The 22,757-nt window shown below is 41.2% G+C and overlaps 1 protein-coding gene across 1 annotated transcript in view; it reads left to right on the top strand.

The window, feature by feature from the left end:
* KIF26B (kinesin family member 26B) overlaps nt 1–22,757 on the top strand; it is a gene marked incomplete at both ends in the record, with an annotated part of 294,143 nt that overhangs the window by 249,931 nt on the left and 21,455 nt on the right. The window contains one exon of the mRNA XM_080342992.1: nt 22,560–22,722. Within this exon, the coding sequence (XP_080199118.1) occupies nt 22,560–22,722 (163 nt within the window). The remainder of the gene's footprint in view (nt 1–22,559; nt 22,723–22,757) is intronic.

The raw sequence follows: 22,757 nt of genomic DNA on the forward strand, positions 1-22,757 counted from the left end.
AACGGATTTTGCATGCTCCAGCAGTCGCTGTTGTAGTGTTCATCAACAATGCACTTTATTGTAGGACAGTTTGTACAGCTGACAGTGCAGATTTGAGCTTTATCTGCACATGTCTTACAGTACTGTGTTTCATCATCAAGTTAATGAGAGATAGTAGACAAAATCCCCGGGGAAAGCTTCACTGGAGCTGCCATTCCTCAGCTTTGGGTTTTCAACTCAGTCTGGCCAGACTGGCAAAGGCACAATTGTTGGAGCAGAGGTGTCTGTGTGCATGTGTGAGTGAGTGTGTTGCATTGACTGAGCCTGGGCCCTTGTTACACCAGTTTTACAACAGACCTCAGTTGACATGGCTCCATTCTGCACAAGTGTTCAAGTGGGAAGAATGCAGCCTCATGAGTGAGCTGTTTCAACCCTCTTTGAACCACTTGATGAATTGCCACTTGACAGATACTGAAATAAGCAAATAAAGATGGACTGCAAAATGAAAAGAGAAGGGAAGTGCCTGTGGTTTATAGTCAGATTTAATAGCAATTACTAATTGCATTTAAATAGCCATTCCTATCAGCAGCAGATAGCTGCATCATGGAAGGACACTACTTTGGTTCCAGGCCAGCACAGACAGGACTGGTAATGAACAAGCAGTCCAGTAGTGTGCAGTTATTGCTGAAATATAACTTGTGTGGGACCCAAATAGGCCATTGTGGTGACTTCATCTACAAATGAATCTGTACTTAATTCATTAAAATGCCATTTTGAACTTTGAGTCAGGTTATCCAGCAGTTTATTCTCACCTGTTCCACCACTAGTTCAGGCTCAATTGAACACTAATATATTTTCTCTGGTGGAAATGTGGTGATAATTCATTTCATGTATAATTGAATAACTTTTCAATAGCAATATTCTTGGAATAACTAGCTCTTGTGCAGTGCAGCAAATTATCAAAAAGTGTGTAGTAATATTTATTAGCCCTACTTCACATTTTTTGTTATCTCCAGTTTCTTGAATAGTTGCATATGGATATGATCTGTGAAGTTAACTTTTGTTTCCCTACTGATCCTTCTTTCCCTACACAAAACCAGTGTGACTCAGGGCAAGAGAGCAGAGGCATCCCACTGCAGATGACCAAAGAAAATAGCTTTTCTTTGTATAATGCTAGCATGTAACCCCTAGTTCGGAGTCAGGCATCTCATCACAAAGAGGTTACAGTCTGGAGAAAATTGAAAAGAGAAGCAAAAAGAATTATGAATGGTCTGAGATAAAAGTGTTACTCACCTGGAAGAACCCTAGAACAGAAATAAAGCTTCATTGCTGGCAGGGAAAAGGAGACCTCTGAGAGGGGAGATGACAACTGCTCTGTAGTACTTCAAAGACGTGAATACACACAGGAGGAGAGAATTTTTTCTGGTGAGACAGTGGCAGAACGATTTCTTATCCTTACGTAATGAGACAGAGGAATTTAAAGTTGAAAGCATGCTAACAGTGATTCTTGTTAGTCAATGGAATAACTTCCCAAGAGCTGAAGTGAAAACTTCATTGGTAGAGTGATTTAAAAGCAAAATAAACATGTAACTAATGAATATTAATGAACAGTTCTATAATAAACAGTTCCAGATTGGTTAGGAGCTAGGCTTATGCAATTTCACTGCGGAGTTCTGGGGCCAAATCTTCAACAATTTTCAATAGCTGTACTTGCACTTTAATAATTTATCTTCATCCTTGCTTAGTAAGTGTTGGTGTATGACAAACAGTTATACAAATAAACAATAAGACATGTTCTAGTATGTCTGCCAGAATCTCCTGTGCTTTTAGGAGGCTGAAAACTAGCAGTCAGCTGGATTATTACAGTTGAATGCCATCAAATAAATCCAGAAAGTCTCAGCAGTGTCTTTCTCAAGACTACCCTAGAAGGGATAGGGGATGTCCAATGCATGTCTGTGCCAGATGATTTAACTCAGTTAACTACTTTACTTCATCATTTGGTTACACTGGTTTTTTAAGGTCTCTTTCTCTTTGAGTTGCAAAATCAAGTTCCCTCAGTGCTTGATCCAAACTCAGTGTAAATCAATGGAAATCTTTCTATTGGGCTTTGGCTTAAGCCCACAGATTAGAAAACATGCTTATATCTAATTAGATGAGATAATCCTCAAATCCTTGCTAAAGGATATTGTATAGCATAGTTCATGTTCAGGGTTTGATGATTAACAGCTTATTTGTTGAAAGAGGCAGTATGTGGTTCCGTGTTGCCTAGTGATGAGTTTGTTTGGGATTGCAAGGGACGTGACTGATGGAATTGGTGAATGTGAAAACTGGAAATACACAATTCTCAATTGACTGGTTGCAAATGGGTCTGTGACCATGAATTTGGAGCTCAAGAAGGTTATACAGACACTTGCCACATAAATGGGGATTTGTGACTGCTGAAGTGGCGCAAGCAAGACTATCTGATTTTCTTCTCAATATGTATAAATAGTATTTGTGACCTTAACTTAAAAAATAAACGAAAACTTAGTTTACATTTTCTGGGCAAATAGTTGAACAATTTTCCTTCATACTCTTTCTTTTTTTGGACTCTATTTAACACCATCCCCTCAAAGGAGTGACAGACCCTAGAAGCTTTGAAGAGAATTGCATGGTTGTAAATAGGGAATATTTCAGCCAGTTTGTCTTATTGCTTCAAGAGCATTTGAATGCCACTGTATCTGCAAGATGTTTTTTTCCATACGAACTTCTATTGACATTCTTATTTTCATACCATGTTTGAGAGGAAAGCAATGAAGACATTCCTCTTGTGCTCTTCAGATAACTGCTATCTTCTGCTGAGTGATCAAAGTTTTCTGGCTGGTGGTTGCCTTTAGGCCTGTACATGATGAACAGATGTGAAGTGAATTTTTAAAAATATGCACTGACTTTTCAGAGTTAAGCAGTCTGATTAGAATGATTTTCTGAAGTATTAAAATTAGCTCTCCCTCCTGCTGCAGAACAAACTTGTTAGATTATTTTAATTTTTAAAATTTTGTTTGTTTATAAATGACATCAGGTGACATGCTTTTTAGCAATATGTGACAAAACTCAGTGAAATTAATTTCAGGCAGCAGATTTAACTGTTTAGCTGTATTTTTTTTCTCATCACCCCATCAGCAAAACTGTTTAACCTGCCATATTTAAAATTATTTTCCAATGGGTTATTTTTAAGGGTGAGGGGAGTTAGTAAATTGCTTCTCTCACTATTCCTCGTGCTTTTGGGCACAAATAAAGCTTCACTCATTTTGAAAATCAGTGACAAAATGCACATCTGTACTGTCAGAAACATCATCCCCTCTGTCTCCCTTTGGTACAGCTGGTCCTGCAGAGCAGAGAGCTGGGTAGCAGAATGATGTCTGGGGCTGGTTTGGGTGCTGTTACAAACCTTGGAGCAGTGGAGATTTAATCTTCAGTCTACAAATGGAACAAAAGGAGAAAGTTGGCAGCTGCCATAGACATTAAGGGATTTTGGAGGTTTGAAAAGGATGCATAACGTATTACACTCTTTGCAGGAGTGGATGCTATCACTGGTTGAAGTCTCTGTCCTGCTGACCTTGCCGTAGGCAGCTTGCACAGCCTGCAGCACCCGGGGTGTCCCGTCTGCCTCCCATGGGAGCTCTGGAGAGCAGAGCCCTCACACAGTGCCTGTGTCGCCCATGCCAGCCCCTTTGGGCAGCTCAGACTGCACTGGGCGCCTGTGCTGCTCGACATGGAGACAGAGAACAAGCAAGGGGAGCCAGCTAAGAGGTGAGCTGTTAAAAGCACCTCGTCATCTCTGTGCAAGCAGGACCTGAATCTCCTCGGAGCTGTCTTTTAAGGATTGAACACAATTTTTATGTCTGCCTCCAGCTATAAACAGAGTAGCGGAATCTTTTGTGCTCCTAGACGGCATTTCCTCTCTCTTGCAAACAACAGTTTTCACAAACTCCATGTGATGTGCTTTGAAGTTACACATCTGTGAAAGAGGACAGGAATTAGATGCAGTATCCAGATCTGCTACCTAGTTTTGCTGCATAACAAAATAAATGTTTCCAAAGGTATGATGTTTGAGAAGTAACTGCACTTTTTCCGAAAGGGAAAGAGCATTCTACGAGCTCTGTGTACTCAGGCCACGCCACCATGCACCTCCTGAAACCTGCTTATCTCTCGTGTGTGGATATTGCTGGAGTGATGGGACAGTTTTCATGCCAAAAGGAGCTAAAGGAAACTGCTGTTGTTGCAATAGTTTACACTGATGTGGAAGATGAGCTGATGGAGGACCGAAGCTGAATAAGATTTTACTCTGAAAAGACGGTTCTGTAAAAGAAAAACATTTGCCACCCTACCACATTGTGTGACACTGAGATTTGTGGAAAACTCCTAATTTATTTTTTTTCAGCCAACAGTTAAGATTGATTACTGTGGAGTATGTTTTACAGAAAAAGTGAGGTTGTGCTTTGGTAACCTTTAGAATCTTTGCATCATACAGAACACAAAATAAGCCTGTTATGCTGGTAACAGATTTTCTTCTCTCTTGTTAGGTGACTGCTCCCATTTTGGATTCTATGTGCTTTGTGATGTCATCATAATCAGAAGCTTTTGTTGGTTTTGATTGCAGTCCTCTGTGGGCTCCTTTGCCTGGAATCATTTGTGTGTCAGACATAAACATCAAATAGGTTACACAACTAGTGAAGTCCTTTGAGTCCATTTGCAGGTTCCATGTCCATTCCCCTCACGCTCCTCAGCTCAGCAAGCACCCTGGCAATGAGGGTGTTTTCTAGGGGAAGGCTCTGGCTGCTGTGAATCTGAATGTGATGCTTTGGGTCTCTCTACTGTACATGCTCCTGGGGCCAGGCACCTGTCTTCCCAGCAGGGTCAGGGCTTGTCCAGGCAGGAAAGGGACATAATGCTTCTGCAGCACTATAGCAAAACTTCTCTAGTCTCTACTGGTACCACAAATGCATCTGCTAGGTGTACTCTGAGAATTGAAATGGATTTTTTTATCCTCCCAAGAAAATGCATAGTTTTGCGTCAACTTTTCTACCAAATATCTTTTTTTCACAGAGAGATAAGACAATGAAAGCAAAGAATTACAAGCAAGTTGGTATGTATATTTGACAATAAATTGGTTATTGGAAACAGATACCACAATAAGGTTTTCTTTACAAGTTGGCTAATTTGATTTGAGAAGAATTTACGTTGTTTAATATGTAAGATTTTTAATTTTCTCTGATAATGCTATAACATCACACCCATGCAAAAGAGAACATAACCCTTAAAAATACATTTTTAATTCCATTGACCATGTTCCATGGTCAATCCATGGTGCTTCTTTGTGGAGTAGTACTGTTTGTTTTAGGGTATCTCAGCTACACACTAATAACCCTTCAGTTGCTTAATCAGGGAGCAAACTGCTGTTGCTAAAGCGTACCAGTACTTATTGTCTTAAATGCAAAGGGACAGTTAGGTGTTCTAAGCTGACATTATAAATTATATGCTGCCCATATGACCTTTCACTACATTTTGCAATACCTGAATGCAAGAGTGTATTCTCCTTGGTTATATTCTCATAATATGTAATAGGAATATGTACAGTGCTTCTTCCTTTTGTCTCATTTCTCATAGTAAATCAACATCTCTCAGACCGTGGTCTGATTATATTCCTATTGAGACATTTCTGGCAGTTAAACCTGCAAACCTTTGCATATTTGAGTAGAAAACATTATTTTGTGAGATCTAGAAAGGTGGGCAGAGAGTGGCAAGCCTTCACTCCCCTGGCTGTGCAGGTTCCAAGATAGGGAGTCCTGAGAGATTCCTGCTCCTTTCATCCACTGCAGGAAGAAAAATTCTCCACCACCACATGTAGGAAAAAGGTCCAGCTTCTTGCAGATCAAAGGCTATGTACTTTCTTAAGTTCAGGGCTAGGTTAGTGTTGAGAACTCGCTCAGCACACTGTCCTCTGCCATTATCCAAGTTTTGAATTGCGCAAGTATAGACCAGCAATGGTTGTGTTTTAAGTGGTTGATTTAGACACATAATTTGTTTTTTGAGGCATTATAAATGTGCATTTTGACCATGTCTGTTTTTGACTTCAAGTAGGAACCAGTAAACGCAGAGCACAATATTGATATTGTTCAGTGTATCTTATACTTTTCAGAGAAGAAACTCCAGCACAGTTAGACTGCAGGAAATGAGATAGCCCCTAAATGTGGTCTTGTGCTGCTTCTCATTTCTCTTAATCTGTTTATAGTAATTATTTAATATAGAACTTTTACATCCCATGATGCCCTTAATTTACACAAGCTTTACAGAATGTGGATAAGGTACATTTTCCTAACTGTTCCTACCTACATCTTGTCATCTTGAATCCTTTTTATTCATTAACAAGTGGTAACATGATGAAACATCTTGTTCTTTTCATTCTTTATCTCCAATATATTTCAGAAGTAATTTTAATTTATCATAAGAGTTCTGGCACATAGCTGTGAAGCACCCATTGTCAGTGCTGCAGTATCTTTAGTCTGCAGTTATTCAGAATCTGAATTCTGGCTGCAGTTTCTCAAATTCATAATCTCAAGCAGGTGGGGCAGAAGAAGGCAGACAGTATTGGAAACCACATTTCTGATTCTGAGCCATTCCAGAGGCCCAGCATCCCATGTTAAACCTTCTGGAAGCTTAACTGGGAGCAGGCATCCCAGGATGCCCGTTGGGCCACCCTGGTCCCTGACATCTCCACAGCACACAGCACTGTGGCACTGTCTCTGATATATCTTCTCTACTAGCAACAGTCACATCCTCGCAATCATCCCCTGTGGTAGACTTGTAGGAGACACACAGGAAATAGTGTCTTGACTTCTGTCTCAGTGACTGTCCTCCGAAACATTCTCTCATACTATATATAATGCTCTTTTACATCATGAAGGTCTAGAGATGTGTGAAGCTCTCACCCTTTTCTCTTTTCTTTTCTATTTGCGCAGTCTGAAAAGGAATGGTATGTTCTGCTGTGTTAATTGATTAAATGACATCTATCATAACATAAAGAGATGAAACAGAATTATTTTTTCTCCCATGTTGCCATTTAAAGCTCTCAATTCTGCTCAGATCATTAGCGTATAATTTTCAGATGAGCTAGCCAGAAGGTCCCTAAATAAAAATTAGTAGAAGAGATTAGCTAGGAAAGCTAAACTGGTAATGAGCTGTTGCACTGTGGTAATGTGCTAAGTTTATAGCTCATATCTAGCCCTAATCAGTGATAAGTGCAAGTTGTCAGCATTTGATATCTAATTGGTGTTTCTTGGAATTACACTGCAACAAACACACTAATATGAAAACAAAGATTTTCTTCATATATGTCAGCTTAAGAGTTAATTATAAATGCTGGGATCAAACACACCTTATAGCTACACTATCTGCAAATCTGCTACGCTGAGGGAAGTATAAACTTTAGTCCCTTTTGGATCATTCTTACTTTTTTGAAACTGGTACAGTAGCAGATTTGAAAACAGAATGGGACCTTTAAACCATTTGCTATGTATTTAATATGTCACACATAATACAAAAAATAACTAAACCTGAATTACTGGAAAATAGTAACAATGCAATAATAACTCTCATAACAACCCATTTGTTATTGATTGTATTTACTCCATGTTCATTTGAGAACTGCTATCCTCCCACAGAATTAATTGGACATAAAATCATAACAAGGATCTGAAAAATTATAAAGCAGGAATGATCTAAGCCGTAGGACATGAGAGACTTAACAGCCTGACTAACTTGACATCTGTGAGTTGAGATTTTTGTCATTGCATAGCTATAATTAGGTGGCTCTAATCACTCTCATAATGCTAATACGGGAAATGTCCTGTCTGTCCTCAGTAGCTGGTGGTGGGAATGACTGCTATGCACAACGTTGTGCTTCAAAACCGTGAAGCCTGACAAAGTCTGCAAGCAGGATTGGCCCTGACAGGCATCTACCGAGAGATATTTAGCCACCTCTTGAGAAGCTGAAGCGTACATGATCATACCATCTCACTGCTATTCATCCAAATATATATATTTTAATTGGCCGTTTAATTGACCGTTTCCAATCAGATTTAGCACAGGGACAGGCCTTCTGATATCTGAGGTCTGTGCAAGACTCCTGGGACTGGGAGAGGAACAAAGCAGAAGCCGACTGGGCCACAAAGCTGTGAAGCCAGCAGGTAACCCGCTCCATTGCATGCTGCCTGATGCCGGCCAGCCAGCACGCACCAGCCAGCTGGGAGATAGAAAGGAGCTGCAGCTAGAGGAGATGAGTTAGGTGGGATATGGTAAGGTGAGGTCATAGGGACTGTGCAGAAAAGGGAACAGCAAAAGTGCAGGAAAAGGAGGAACACAGGACACAAACCCAGAGGAAACTAGTTTTCATTAATTCCTCTATTTATAAAACAACCTGTTCATTTATTCAGATCCTCATCAGTTGAAATGCAATTAGATGTATGTATTTTCCTGCTGAGTAAAATTCATACAGTCAGCAGACAAACACCTCTCTAAATGATTTGCTCATCAGTGTGTATGGAGGAGGAGGGATAGAGAGGACCGTAAATTAGTTTGGTGCTAGATAGTCTGAATTAAGTGATCAACTTTTGTTACTGCAATAGCTGCTAAAGTTAACAATGAGATGTTAAGGAAGTCCTGCTACAACAAAAAGTCACTATTAGCATTCAGATGAGAGAGGAACAAATCCTGAAGGCCTGAGTTAAAACTCACTTTAGAGTAACTCCAGACAACAGATACTGCCTTCTCAGAGGGTAAGCCTTGAATTCTTTTTGGATACAACCCTCACTGGGGTTTTATGCAGATATGATACCTAATGTCTACATTTCTAGGTGAAAGAACAGAGGTAAAGGTGATCTGCCTGGACCTGAGTAAATAACTGAATTGGTGTCTCCTGAGGAATTATTAGTTAAATTGAGGAAGACAAGGAGCTGTAAGATGCATTAGGTAATGAAGACTGATGAGACAACAGTACCTAGCATTGAAGTGGGAGCTATCAGAGTAGAGGGAAGGCCACCTGGGAAGTTCCTCAAGGACCAGTTTTGGGAGAGATTTTATTTAGTGTTATTATCAGCAGCCTTGGCACACAAAGCAGGAGCATGCTAATCGTAGTGACTGGTTCCACAAAGCTGAGAGCCATCATCCAAAAAAAGGAAGATCAGAACATCAAATGGGAGCAGCTGTGGGACCTCAAGGGCTACAGTAATAGAAATGGCACTAATGCAAGGACTTGCCTTGATGGACTGTTAATAATTTCTACTGAAATCCGGGAGCTTATCAGCTAGAGAGGGGGTGGGGTGTATGTCTAATTTAGGCATATTAGTTAATGATCACAGATGTCCACAGCTGATGTCACAGTGATAGGGTAATGAAGTCTGAGGAGACATTAGGAATAACAGCAGAAAAATAGTAGCATACTTATGCAAGGGGTTAGCAGTTCCTCTCCTGGATGCAACTCTGGTCACCCATATAGATGAAGTATGAATTCAGACTCAAACAAGTGCAAGAAAGATTGTCCAGGGGAGCAGGACAGCTTTTTGTGTGAGAGAAGATTAAATGAATTTGGATTGTGTACCCAAACAGAGTTAGAAATAGAGCATGAGAAGGATTGTAAGTTGTGTTTGTACATGCGGCAAGAGTATTGCTGTCCCCGGGGAGTGAGGGCAATGGAGACTGAAGAGCCATGTTGGAGCATGGGCAAACAGGGGAGTGCATGATTTCCAGTGTGCCACTCTGAAATCGAAGTGTGTGTGAGCAGTGCCACGAAGTCCTTTTGTTTTTAAGGATGGGTTTTCTGAATGCTTAAAGAGAATTATGTGGTTCTCCGTACTGGGTAGGGTCAGATACTAATAATTCACAGTTTCTTCTCACCCTGAGTGTCACCTCTGCTTTGATGATGTCCCACAGGGATCAGGCTCACAGCACCAAGCAAGGCATTACACTTTCCTCCTTCTCCTCAGTGTTATTGTCTATACACTCTCCTTAACAGAATGACTGTCTTTCCTCTTGGCCTCTCTTGTGTGTCCAGACACATCAACCAGGGCTGGGTTGATTGGACACTGAGGATCGCTTTTACTCGTCCTTAGGAGACCACAGCAGGTGTGCAGGGGGGATGCAAGGAGGCTGCAGAGCCTTGCTGTAAACCACTATAACCCAACACTCAGAACGGAAGAATGGCCATACTGATTCAGGCCAAATGTCCTTCTAGTCTCTGTCTAAAATCAACAGCAAGTGTCAAGGAAAGAGTGTAAGACTAGAATGAGTACTTTGCCAAAATATTCTTTCAGCCTCAACTGTTTTCAGCTGCATGAACTCCTGAGCTTCAGCAGCAGCTTTGTAAACAGAAGAGGGACCTTCCAGGCACATTATAAATGAGTCCAGTTTGAGGCATTTGAAGACGGTTGAAGGCTGAAAGAAGCTATTTATGAAAGACTGGCTCAGCTTGTCTTTGAAATTTTATTTTAGTACTTCTGGGATTTCAAACAGCTAAGTCTGTAATACATATATTTTTATCCTTTAAATCTGAATACATACAAACATTAGTATATTGTTTTCTGTCACTCACAAGTCTGACTACCAATCTTGTGGAGAGACAGCTACTGACATGGAAATACTAAAATTTACAGTTAATTTTCTGGATATAATAGATGCCTATTGAACTCTGAAGCACGTTCTGGTTATCTCAGGTAAAACTGCAAGCTATCTAACAATTACTAAATGACAAGTTTAAAAGAGTTCCTTTCGTTTGCTGTCACAGGCTATTAGGAGATCTCTGAAGTGTTGGAGATATAGGAGCCTATTGAGCAACTTGTCTAATTAATGGTATTATAATGGGCAAAATAAATAGAAGAATCCATTTCAAGGGGGAGTATAACTTCAGCTAACATGAAAAATGCATTTGCATCATTAATATTTTAAATTGCTACATAGATAAAGATAAATGTATTTGATACAGCCTATCTCCAAATGGCTTAAATAGCAAATCTATATACATTAAGAATCTTTATATATTGATTATATCGATTTGGTCACTTTTACTTACAATACATAGTACTTGCATGGAGATGGGGGTCCCTCAGGTTTTATTTGCAGTCCTCTGTAAATAAAATATGATAAAGAGTGAGAGGGGTAAAAGAACAAAACATTTAGTTTTCTTGTGCCTGTGTTTGTAGATTACAAAATTCCCACTGCCCTGCAGCTGCTGCTAGATTTGGCCCTATGCTGCCAAAAATGTCACCATAAAACTCCCTGTGGCTCCATGGTTTAACTTCAATGCCATGTGTGTGACTTCAGAAGGGACTATTTTATTCGTTATCTCATGTACCCTGTCACTGAAAGCTCAATTCAGGCCCTACTGAAGCTTTATGGGAACCTTTCTGTATATTTCAGTGACAGCTGGGTTTGCACCAGAGTTTACCATAGTTCATAAAAATTTCGGTTTTGGGGCTTGTTTTTGAACATCACCAACACCAGACACAGGTAGAGAATTTTTCATCTATAATTGCCATGCAACATCAACATCATCGCTGTTATTGTTCAGTCTGTCTCATCACATCTCTAAATCAGTCAGTTGTGCGAGTAGTTCAGCCCATCTGTGGATGAAAGCCGTTGCTGTCTGATGGCCATTCATTTTGATGTGAAAGGAGTTTTTGGTTTCTCTTCAGTTCCAAACAAAATCACTCACCCCTATTGACTACAGGCAGTACAAATATAGAGATCAAGGACTTGCAGGCCAGAGAATTCTATGTTCATCAGATTTTACAAACATCGTTGCAGGTGTCTGAGAAACTTATTTTGACCCTAAAACTATATTTTTAATAGTAAAGCGAATGGAGTCCGTGAAATGAAACCAGCTTTCTAGTCTGTTTTGTTTTTTAAAGAAGATGGGTGCAAAGGAGAACCTCAGCTTCCTCACTCTTGCCTAAAGACAACAAATGTATACAGTTAGACAGCTTAGTCTATGCTTAGCCACCTTCTTACCCAGATTGGAAGGAGACGGCCATTCATCTTGTCTAGGATCTGTACCTATTACCTGTACATGCCCATACAGTGCTCCTATATTACAGCCATGTTTTTTTAATTCTTGGATGGTTTAGAGCTGAGCAACTGAGGCCAGTGTGTCCTCACCTGATAGGTGGGAGATGACACCAAAAAATTCCCCTGTTTTGGAACTTCCTTTACCTGCTTGATTCTCATCCTAGGTTAGCAGATAACTTGGCTGCTGCAAAGTCCATCTTGCTAATGGATAGGGACTGCTTCTTTTAGCAGCTTTTAGCAGTTTCATGTTTCTCTGTGAAGCAAAGTTTGGAGCTGTATGTGAGGAGGAACTTTAAAAGGTAATAAATTGATTACCAGAGATGGAAGCATGACTTGAAGCTTCTGACTGTTTGTTTTGCTTTAATGCTGTTAGCTTAATATTTTCACTGCTTTACTTTGTGTTTTGACAGCTTATAGTCACGATCCACTTTCATATGAGTGCGTTTTTTTTGGTCTGTTGATCTAAATGAACAGTTCTGAGAGCATCATAATGTTTCTAATGATTTATCTCTTAATTTTGACATTCAAAAGGGTATAAATACTGGGTGAAGTTTCATGTGCGGTTGGGAATTTCTCTCATGTTTGCTTTATCTGGTGCGTTCAAAAGTGGAATTTAAGGAGTTTTGGTCTTGTTCCTATGGGTGCACAAATAAGATTTGTCTCCATTCACTCAGCCATCAATTCTCACAGCATTTACAGATGCTTACTATCTTTGAGACTTTTATATTATTTTCTCAAAGTTTCTTCAAATTGGCCAACGGACTAGAAGTTTATTGCTGGAGGTGATGAGGCAAGCTTGTGCACAGATACGTAGGTAGTATGAACTCTTAAGCCTGACTTTCTTTGGGAATATGCCTAGTGAGTGGCATAGATTAGTTGTATAATTTTAGTAATATTAATGACAGCCAAAATCTGCGTTATTTTTTCATTCTTTTTTTTTTTTTTTTTTTCCACACAGGAGTATGTGCACTTTCACCGACCTCTGCTATAATGCTATGGGCTGAAGGCTCTAGGAAGTCAGCATATAAAATCTTACCTATCAAAATGTGAAGTATTTTGTTGAGTGACCTTCACAGTTTCCTGGAGATGTCATCTATTTACGCTAGTAGCAGTGCCAAGTGGAGCGGCTTCTAAAACTGAACAGCAGTCAATTTATTTTCAGGTACCACTCCATTTGGGATTGCAATTAGAATAACTAGAGCTGCTCTCCAGCACAGGAAACTGGGAAGGTCACGCTGCCAAATTGTTGGCATCTTGATGAAGGAGTGTAAACTACTGCTGTCGCTACTGCAGATCAAATGAGCCTAACCAGAATGAAATCATTATGAAACCTTCCCAAAAGATCATGAATATTCATGGATCAATTACCAACATTTGAAGTTAATTTTCGTTTGAGGAAATAACCGTGGTATTCCACTCTCAGTACATATGAATCATAACAACCCTTGCAAGCAAAGGGCAAAGCGCTGTTGCTGCTGGGGCACAGGGGTGCCACTGTGTGCGCAGCAGCCGCTGCCTCCGGCCGGGTGGCACAGGAGACCTCAGTGCAGCAGCCAGCAGCTTTTCTGCCCCCTTCCAAATCGCCGTGCTGTCCTCATGGAGGTGGCAGCTGAAATGGTCACCTGGCTGCCTGGGGTGGGGCTGACTGGCTGTGCCAGTCTGGTAGGCAGGTGCTTGCTTGCACTGAAAGGGGAGCTGAGGTGGCCACTGCCCTGCCCTCTCTGCAGGTGCTGTCACCCGACAGTGGCTCTTCAGCACATGTACCTAGCCAATGACACTGGCAGCAGCTGAGCTTCAGGGAGCTGTGACCTTCTGAAAAACAACCCCTTTGCTTTGCCTCCTGATTGCAGAGTGGAGAACCTCGCTTTAATCAGCTGTGCTAAAAAATAGCAGCCTGCCTCGAAGGGCCCAATCCTGCACAGTGCCACGTGCCCCTGTGACGGTGGTGGGAGCTGGGGGCAGCAGCGCTGCAAGCAAAGGTGCTGAGCAATGGGAACAGATCCGCCTCTTCATGCTGATGGAGGGTGTTGGAAATGCCCTCGCTGGGTGCCTCTTTGCTGTCCTCATGCCAGGGGGGCTGGTGTGAAGGTGGTTTCTGGAACGTGTCCTCAGCAGATAGTCAGAGGATGCTTCCTCTTGCTGCTTTCTTGCCATGTGTTTTCCCTTATCACTGCCCTGTGGGCACAGGCACTGGGCAGCCCCCCTACACCCCTTCCCAGTGCTCCCCCTGTGCAGCCAGGGTACAGGGAGCCCGGAGGTGAGGCCAGCAGGCTCCTCACTGCTATTCAGCTGCAGATATGGCTGTTGGCTTCTCACATAAAGCAGCCAAATGGCTTCACAGAGATAAGCTGAGCCAAACTTGTGGCTGCCATAATGCTTCCAAGAAAGGGAGCCAAACAAGGAGGGGTATGGGGGGAGGGAAGCCTTTTGCCTTCCCTTTGTGGGTGTACCTTGGTAGAAGTTAGCAAAGAGCCTGGCCACATGCAGAGTCCTTAAATTATTTAAAATCTGAATTGTTATTGGTTTAACTGTGGGGATTTTTTTCTCCTGTACATCATAGTCCATTTACTGTGCAGGTTTTCTTAAAGAGTGGCGCTGCTGGTTTTGGGCAATCTGCCTTTAACTCCAGTATATAGTTGCAGAGCCTAATTAGCTCCCTGGATTAACTGAGCTTCTGTTTTTCAGCTAGAATTTATTAGGAGCTGGCACTCTAATGAGACAGACCACTAGGATCTTTTTTTATTATCTTTGAGCTTTGTTTGTGTGTTTTTAACGGTTGCTTGTGAATGATGTTTGGCTCTGTGCTGTGAGCTGGAGTACAGAGAGGGGAAGGACCGTTTTGTCCAACTTCAGTGCAGTCCTCCCTCCAAAACTGTCACTGGTCTCCAGCACAGCTGCCACCCCCCCAGCCACCTCCTTCCTTCCACCCCTACAGTTGCTCTTACTGTGGCTTTAAAGTAACATGTGAGTCTTTGAGCTCTCATTTCTGTAATACATTGACCTGTAAATAAGGGTTTATGTCTTCAGTGTGATATTGTCAAAGTGCGAAGTGTACCTGAACCAAGACAGGTAAATTCACATAGCTGGGGCAAAGACCACGAGGAACTTTTTTCTCTCATTGAATGAATTATTTAAATGGAGCCTGTGCTGCTTTAGCTCCACTGGTGGCATACGGCAGAAATGTGAAGGTGGTGGGGACATCTTTCTCTGTGCTTCCCCAAGGCTAGTGCAGTGGTGTACAGCTCAGACCTGGGCTGGCAATGTCACAAACGAAGCGCTCTTTAATATGTAGGTAAAAGTGGAGTTGAGGTGTGACAGTGACTGCTTTATTTTGAGATAGTTCTACTGTGGATAAGCTTGAATTGGTAAAATCAGTCAGTGGGACCTCCAAAGAGCGGGGAACTGAATGTCATTTTTGGATAACAGACTCCTTGGCTATTTTGTAGACTGTATAAGTTTCACCGGCTCTGGAGCAACTTTCACACAAAAGATACAGCCCCTTTTATGGTGAGAAGGACAGTCTGTTTCAAGGAGTCAGAGAAGCTGTAGCTATTGAGACTCTGTCCTTCTGTCATTAATTTTATTTTCTGTCTTTGTTGAAAAGAAACAAATGATGTTATCTTGTGCCTCTGCCACATGCTCATGTGTTGTCACAGACACAAGGATTGTTCTGCAATATAAAATCTGCATAGTTAGGCTCTTAAAAGACAAGAATTACAGGGAGGGTACCCCCTACTTTTTATATGCATTTTATAATACTAGAATTCAAGCATAAGTCTCTGTTATCCCATACTTGGCTGCAACAATACTTATCTCTTGCTGCAGTGTCACATCCCTTCCAGATGAGACTATGATTTTCCCAGTACATGAACCTGAGTACAATATCCCCTTTCAGCTGCCTCCTCTTTCCCCTGTGCAGTGAGCACAGCTTTCTGGGTTGTGCTCCTGTACCTCATACAAGATAACTAACTGCAGTGGCAGCAGAGATTTCTGCTTTGCTTAATTTTCCCTTTAAGGCTAGTCAGCTTCCACCTGGAACAAGTTCATTATTTCCCCAATGCCTCATTTCACCAGGTGAAGGATTCCCCAGGTTAAAGGCCCAGCAAGTTACCTATCTTTCTTCAACTGCCTTGCTTCATTCTGCTAACAAAGCCAGGCTTACGTGGTTGAACCACCGAGGGCTTTATCACTCCACATGGCCTCATTTTGCCTGTGCCTGCACACATTGCTCCCATTTCCTCTCTCCCTCTATTGAAATTATTAACAGAAAGGAAAGACATAGTAAAGCAAACTGCACTGGTTCATCATGAACTCAGATGTTACACACCTGTAGCATCCGCTATTGGGTTTATGCCTTTTAAGCTATAAACTATCCTCTGTAGAGATTATTTCCGTGCAATGAGAGCCAAAACCAAATGGAGTATTTATGTGCTTCCTTTTTTATGCAAGCATTTACTACTATGAATAAAGCAGTGCATCAGCACAAGGGAGCAGGGTTGAGACTTCATGATCAAAAATAACCGCAATAGTTACTGAGATTTTTCCTTTGACATACTTCTATAAATAATTAGATTGCAAGACACCTGAGGGCATATATAATCTGATCTTATGAGAATGAAGGACTTGACAACTTCCTCCTTTTGGCCAAGTGCCTAGGAAGAAACTAAGGTATATGATTAATAGAGAGAACACGCAGCCTTGCACATCCTAAAACTTAGTTATAATATTGTATTGTATTCCTTGTGGAACGTTATTATTTCTATTCCTGATGTTGCTGCTGTTGTCACTGCATAGCCAAAATCCTCATAGCAGTGGGGTGAAAGGGAGGGGAAGACAAAGAAAATATTTGTTATTAAGGTGGGAGGTCAGAAAGAAAACAAAACAAAGCATATGGTAGGATTGGCTATATAATTTCACAGGAAAATCATTATTCCAAGACTTTAGTTGGATCTTCCTCTCCAGGATTCCTTCATTTTGCGTAACACTCTTATGCTTGCCTCTCCCGTACAGAAAATGAATGAGATACTGGGCAACAAAGATTCCTGAGATTTTCCTGCCTGTAGTATTTATTCTTACAGCTTCATTTTCTATTCATGAATTCTGTTTTGCAGCCCTAAACAAAAGCAATTACCATTTGCCTCTTTTCTCTGTAGCTCACTTCAAACACATTGCTCATATGTATTCTCATAAAGCTGAAGGGTCTGACAGAGGAAGATGCAGGAAGGCACTGCCCATGCCATGTCCCCTCACTCTGGCCTGCACCTCACCTGTGATGCCATCAATGTCATGGGGTTCCTCTGCTGGGTATCAGTGAGCAGTCAGGGGGACTTGAGTGGGGAGAAGGGCCTTGGAGGTCAGGCAGTGGCAGTGGAGGATGTTAATGAGAACAAGAGCTGAGGAAAGAGATCAGAACGGGGAGAGGGTCTAGAAATGGTGCTGGAGGCTGGCAGAGTCAGGTGTAGCTGGTTAGACCACAGCAGGATGAAATCGAGCTGTGCTGGGCTATTCTGGTGAGGACCTGGGGATGTGGATCATGGTATGGAAATGAGTAAGAAGGTCAGACTAGGAAAGCTCAGGATAGGCACTTATAGAAGAGAATAGGATTGTCTGATGAACTAAGAGCATGGCAAAAAGGAGGTGAACACACAAGAACACAGCTCTTCTACAGGACAGCAATGCTGCTGAGTCTCAGTGTTTCTCTACAGGCAGCTAATACTAGCAAAACCTCATGGTAAACTGTGAGTCACGTCCTCCTTCTCTATTGCTTGTCCATACAAAAGCTGGCAGCCGGCTGCTGCTGCCAGCTGGTCAGCTAGTTCAGCAACTGAGGCTTTTTAATACGCAGGAAGGTTCCAGACTTGCTGATGTCTCACTGAAGTGTAAATACAAATCCACATGAAATTACATAAAAATGCATAATAAGAGCATTCAAATTGTTAAATCAATCACTACAGGGGCAAGAAATGCCAGAATTAAGATTGTCCTGGCAAACTTACTCTGGCCCCATGGACTGTATATTGTGTTGTATTTGCAGGATTTCCTCCCCACCCCTAAAACCGTCATCTTTTTCAAGGCAGATATAGGACCTCCTTGGAGATTAATCAGGACTGTACAGTGATGTGGTCATTATCAATAAATTCCCTCCCTAATTTGTAGCAGAAGTTGGAAGGCATATGGAAAATGGGACTGAGGGCTGTGGAAAAGAAGTACTCTGAAGGGAGCTGGTACCACCTTCAGAACTGCCTCTGCCAATGCATTCCTAAAAATTTCAGGTGATCTATAAATTGTATGTTCTTGGTTTTCAAGGTGCCCAGGCTGAGAATCAGCCACCCCATTTTCTTTGCAACAGAAGTCAAAGGTAGCTGTACTTTGAATATAAAAGACTATATAATGCTTAGTACTCTGGAAGATCAGTGCTTCACACTGAACAGCTATATTTAGTGAAGTCTTCAGTGCTGCAGGTGTTATCAGGGGATTATATACCTCACCTCAGAGACATTAATCAGATACCGCATTGATGAGCTACATAGGAAAAAAAAAAGTCTTTGAAGAAATCAGTCATTCCTGAGTTTGTATAGTCTTAACAGTAGATAAGGCACAAGTCCACACATTAAAAGGCAAGGATTAAATGAAAGACTGAATAACTTCTTGTTCAGTGAGCACTGTTTATCCTGTGTGATTGAGGCAGAGTTCTAGTGGAAAAATAGTGTGCAGTCATGAAATTAAAGACTTTGACTTAATGCACATAGGCAAGTGGGATTTAGGCAGTGTCCAAGGAAAAGGATCATGATCTTCATTCTTCTAATGAAAGATTCTGTATTGTTTGAATCTAAGTATAATTAATCATTTATGAGGAAGGAAAATCCAGATATGTATAAGAAGAGCATAAAGATGTACATTTTTCCTTCTTACTGAGCAAGCAAAAGGACTAATTTATGCTGATCGCAGTTTGCACGGTGAACGTCTCAGAAGAGAAGGAATAGAGAACACTGGGCTCACTGCCCCATCTCTTGTTTGGGAAGTTTTAATACCTGTGGTATGAATACCTTAGTGGTAGCTATTGACAGACTTGGAGAAGTTTCTCTGAGTAGCTGCTGTAATGTGAGAGGGTGGAAACAGGGAGGAGATGAGGGAGCAGTGAGGAGCAGCGAGAGAGCTCCCCTCCACATGAAGGGCTGCTACTCCACGGAACGGACTGGAGATTTCCACCTGGCAGTCTGCACCATTCTTCCTTTCTGGATCCTCTGTACTGTACCTGCTGACATACCTCCTAGAGACACCTGAGTTTAGTTTCCTGCCCCCAGGGCTCCATCTGGACTTTTCCAGAGATAGATGTTGCATACTTTATTTCAGGGTTTTATCTGTCAGGGATGCATGAATAGTGTTTAGTAGTATTTTGCTGTAGCCATGATCTAAGGAGCTAGGCAAGTAATGGTAATGCATTTTATTAGACCAAGTGATGCAATTTGAAAACCGAGGTAACTTTTAAGTATTGAAGAAGGCTGCAGAATAGACTTACTGTTATAAAGACTTTGGAGTTTGAAGCATGGTATCCTTCCAAACCCACCTTCCTTGTTCCCTGTGTATTATATCCCCATATTCATGAAGGGTTATGGTAAATTTCCTAAACTATGAAAACATTAGCAGGTGGGCTAGTAGTACATTTACAGTGAAGACAGGTATATAAAGTGGGGTCATTGTACTGCTCTGGCATAGCAGTTTATTGCTCATGGAGCAGAATAGAAATGGACCATTAGCATTCCCGAGGACCTCCCCTTGTTATAAAGACATTGCTGCAATTCGCTGTGCTGCTGCGAGAAATCTGGGGCCTTCTACAAACCAGCCTCTGCTTAATACAGGGAGCAACATGCACTCAGGACCAGCAGCCCTTCTGTGAGCTTCTTAAAAATTTCTTGTGTCTTAGTTTAGTTTGCACAGCCAGATCATCAACAAAGGTCTTGCTTCTCAAAGGTCCTCCAGTGCAGAAGTGCAGACCTTCTCTTTGTAAAACTTCTGCTTTCACAGGAAATTTTGCTTTTGCAAACACCAGCTCATTAATTACGTAATGAAACAATTCAGAGCCTTTCTTTTTCTTTTTCTTTTTTTTTTTTCTGGCAGAAATGCCATGTCAGCATTCAGAAGAACAAAGCATCTATTTTGTCTCACACTGTCTGTCAAGTTAATTTCAGTGAGACACACAAAATATTTTATCAATATTTTACTTGATGAGAATACGTTGAGTTAAAAATTAAGCAGCACATTTTTGTGTTATGTTCTCTTTAACTTTCTTTCTTTCCTTTAGAAGTTAGTAGGTGCTATTATGAGAGCTCAGTGAACCATGAACAGGTGATCTTATCCTATGACAATATTCAGAATTGACAAAAACCTGTGTTTAGAAAATTTCTTCCTCTTTATTTTATTTTCCAGTGTACAATAGTGACATGAGGCTAGTTATTTTCTCTGAGTGCAAAGTGAAGTCAATAGTCAAGGTGCAGACAGTGCTGAATGAGCGAACTCTGAAATTAGAAATAGGTGTTGGTTGGGCTTTTTTTGCTGCTAGGTTTCAGGCTTTAATCCTAAACAAATCTGCTCTTTGGTTCCTGTCTGATATATGTCAGAGGATCATTTGAATTATAGAAATGGAATTTCCTCTGTATTGTCATTCTTTTTGCAAGTGTGCATTTCAGTACAAGGCAGATGGCACAGATTATTTTATATTCATAATGCATATACCTCTAGGAGAGCCACACTGCACTGTGCTGATGCTGGCTGCATGGGTTATGTGTTCTCAGGAGACCAACATGTTCAGAATGTATTCTTTTGCCCTTTCCCCTGTCATTTCATGTTTTGCTATGATAGAAGCACTAGCAAATAAAAGGCATGTTATTGATTTCTGTGCAAATGTTAATAATCTCTGTGTAACTCTGCATTGGAGTGACAGTAACTGATGTACAAAATTTGACGTCTTAATTATTCCTTGATGGAAAGGAGGGCCGCTAACCTGAGATACAGCAGCCTATTAACTTTGAATCTGTGGATTCAAAGCAGCCTTAGGTCACAAGTGAAATGAGTGAGGCTGTCTTAATATAGTCTTTATGGATGTTTGTTTGCTTCTCAAAAACAGCAGAAGGTCTTCAATGTGTCTGGAGCAGACGGAAGCAGAAATCCTGAAACAAAAAAATGTTTTGCTTCTAGTATTGCTAGTCTAACTGAAATTGCAAGTACTTGAAATCTCAGCAATAGCACAACTTATAAGCTCCCCAGTCTTACTGGTAGATGCATAAAAAATATGCATCCAAAATGATGTTGTTTACTCCATCAGAAAGAGAGGTTCAAGAATGTTGGTGGTTTTCTGTTATAACAGTGCCATCCTGTAGGCAGAGCTTCAGTTCCCGGCAGTTGCAGCTTTATGCAAAATTCCTGGAAGCTGGAAATGTGAAGTGGATGACCAAGGGCACATATACACCATAGGTCATTAGCAGATATTGAACAGTGAGCCCCAAAAATCTGATCCCCAGCCACTGAAGATTTTGTTATCATTACAACAGTCAAAGTAATTCCTTTAGCAATAGGTAGATATCAAGCTGTTGCTGTCTTTGCTTTCAGCTATATGTAACTGTCATCCACAACCTGTAGCGTAGGAGAGGCTCTCTTCAAGAGGATACCATTTCCCAACTAACCATCCAGTTGACCTGTACACTTAGTAGCTAAAGCTCTCTTTAAAAATTATATTGTGCATTTCTGACTACAGGATTATATGACCACCACGGAAGTGTTATCTATGCATCATTATGCTGTTAAAATTCCCATTCTTAGTCCAGTCACAGGCAGCCCCACAATAAGGCATCAGCATTTCAAAAGCTATCCTATGTCGAACAATAGAGTAAATGGCAAGAACAGAAAATTTGATTCCTGCCTCAGTGGAAGAAAAGATCTAATATGAAAGAACAACTGCGAGAAGTATTAAGGCTTGATTGTTTTGTATTTCACCAGCAGCATCCAGAATTAATTTAAGTGATTTAACTATTATTATTATTGAGTTACCCAGTGCCCTAGAAGGCAAGAAAAAATTTGGGTCCTCTAATCTAATCCATTACTTTCTCGTCCTCCAGAGCTGGACCAGAGTTTGCTTGCACATTGTGTGCTGGAAAAGGGCAGCAGTTTGATGTTTGCTTGAGCAGCTCCTTAATAGTCAGTCTCCAACCCTGGTCTGCCTCTCTGTTTAAACAGTGGTAACAGTGCAGAAGGACTAAGGCCGGAAAACAGAAAGGATTAATTGGGAAGAGGAAGGAAATTTACATTGTAGTCCAGGGTCTTTCACCATGCTCAGCTGCAAACACAACATAGGGCAAACTTAAGGAAGGAAACTAATTAGGATTCCATTAAAAAGAGGAGAAAACATCTTGCTGAGACCCAAGTCACGTCATGATGGTCAAAGTGAAACCTTGCTCGCTAATGTAGCCTTAATTCATTTTATTTTGCAGAGACAGCAAGCTCACCATGTTGCTTCGGGAGTCCTTGGGGAATATGAACTGCCGCACCACAATGATAGCTCACATTTCAGCCGCTGCGGGGAACTACGCTGAGACACTGTCTACCATCCAGATTGCATCAAGGGTCCTCAGGATGAAGAAAAAGAAAACTAAGGTAAGATAGTGTATAACTCCCTTCTTGTAATGGTG

This window comes from Nesoenas mayeri, assembly GCF_963082525.1.
Source record: "Nesoenas mayeri genome assembly, chromosome: 3".
Lineage (NCBI taxonomy): Eukaryota > Metazoa > Chordata > Aves > Columbiformes > Columbidae > Nesoenas > Nesoenas mayeri.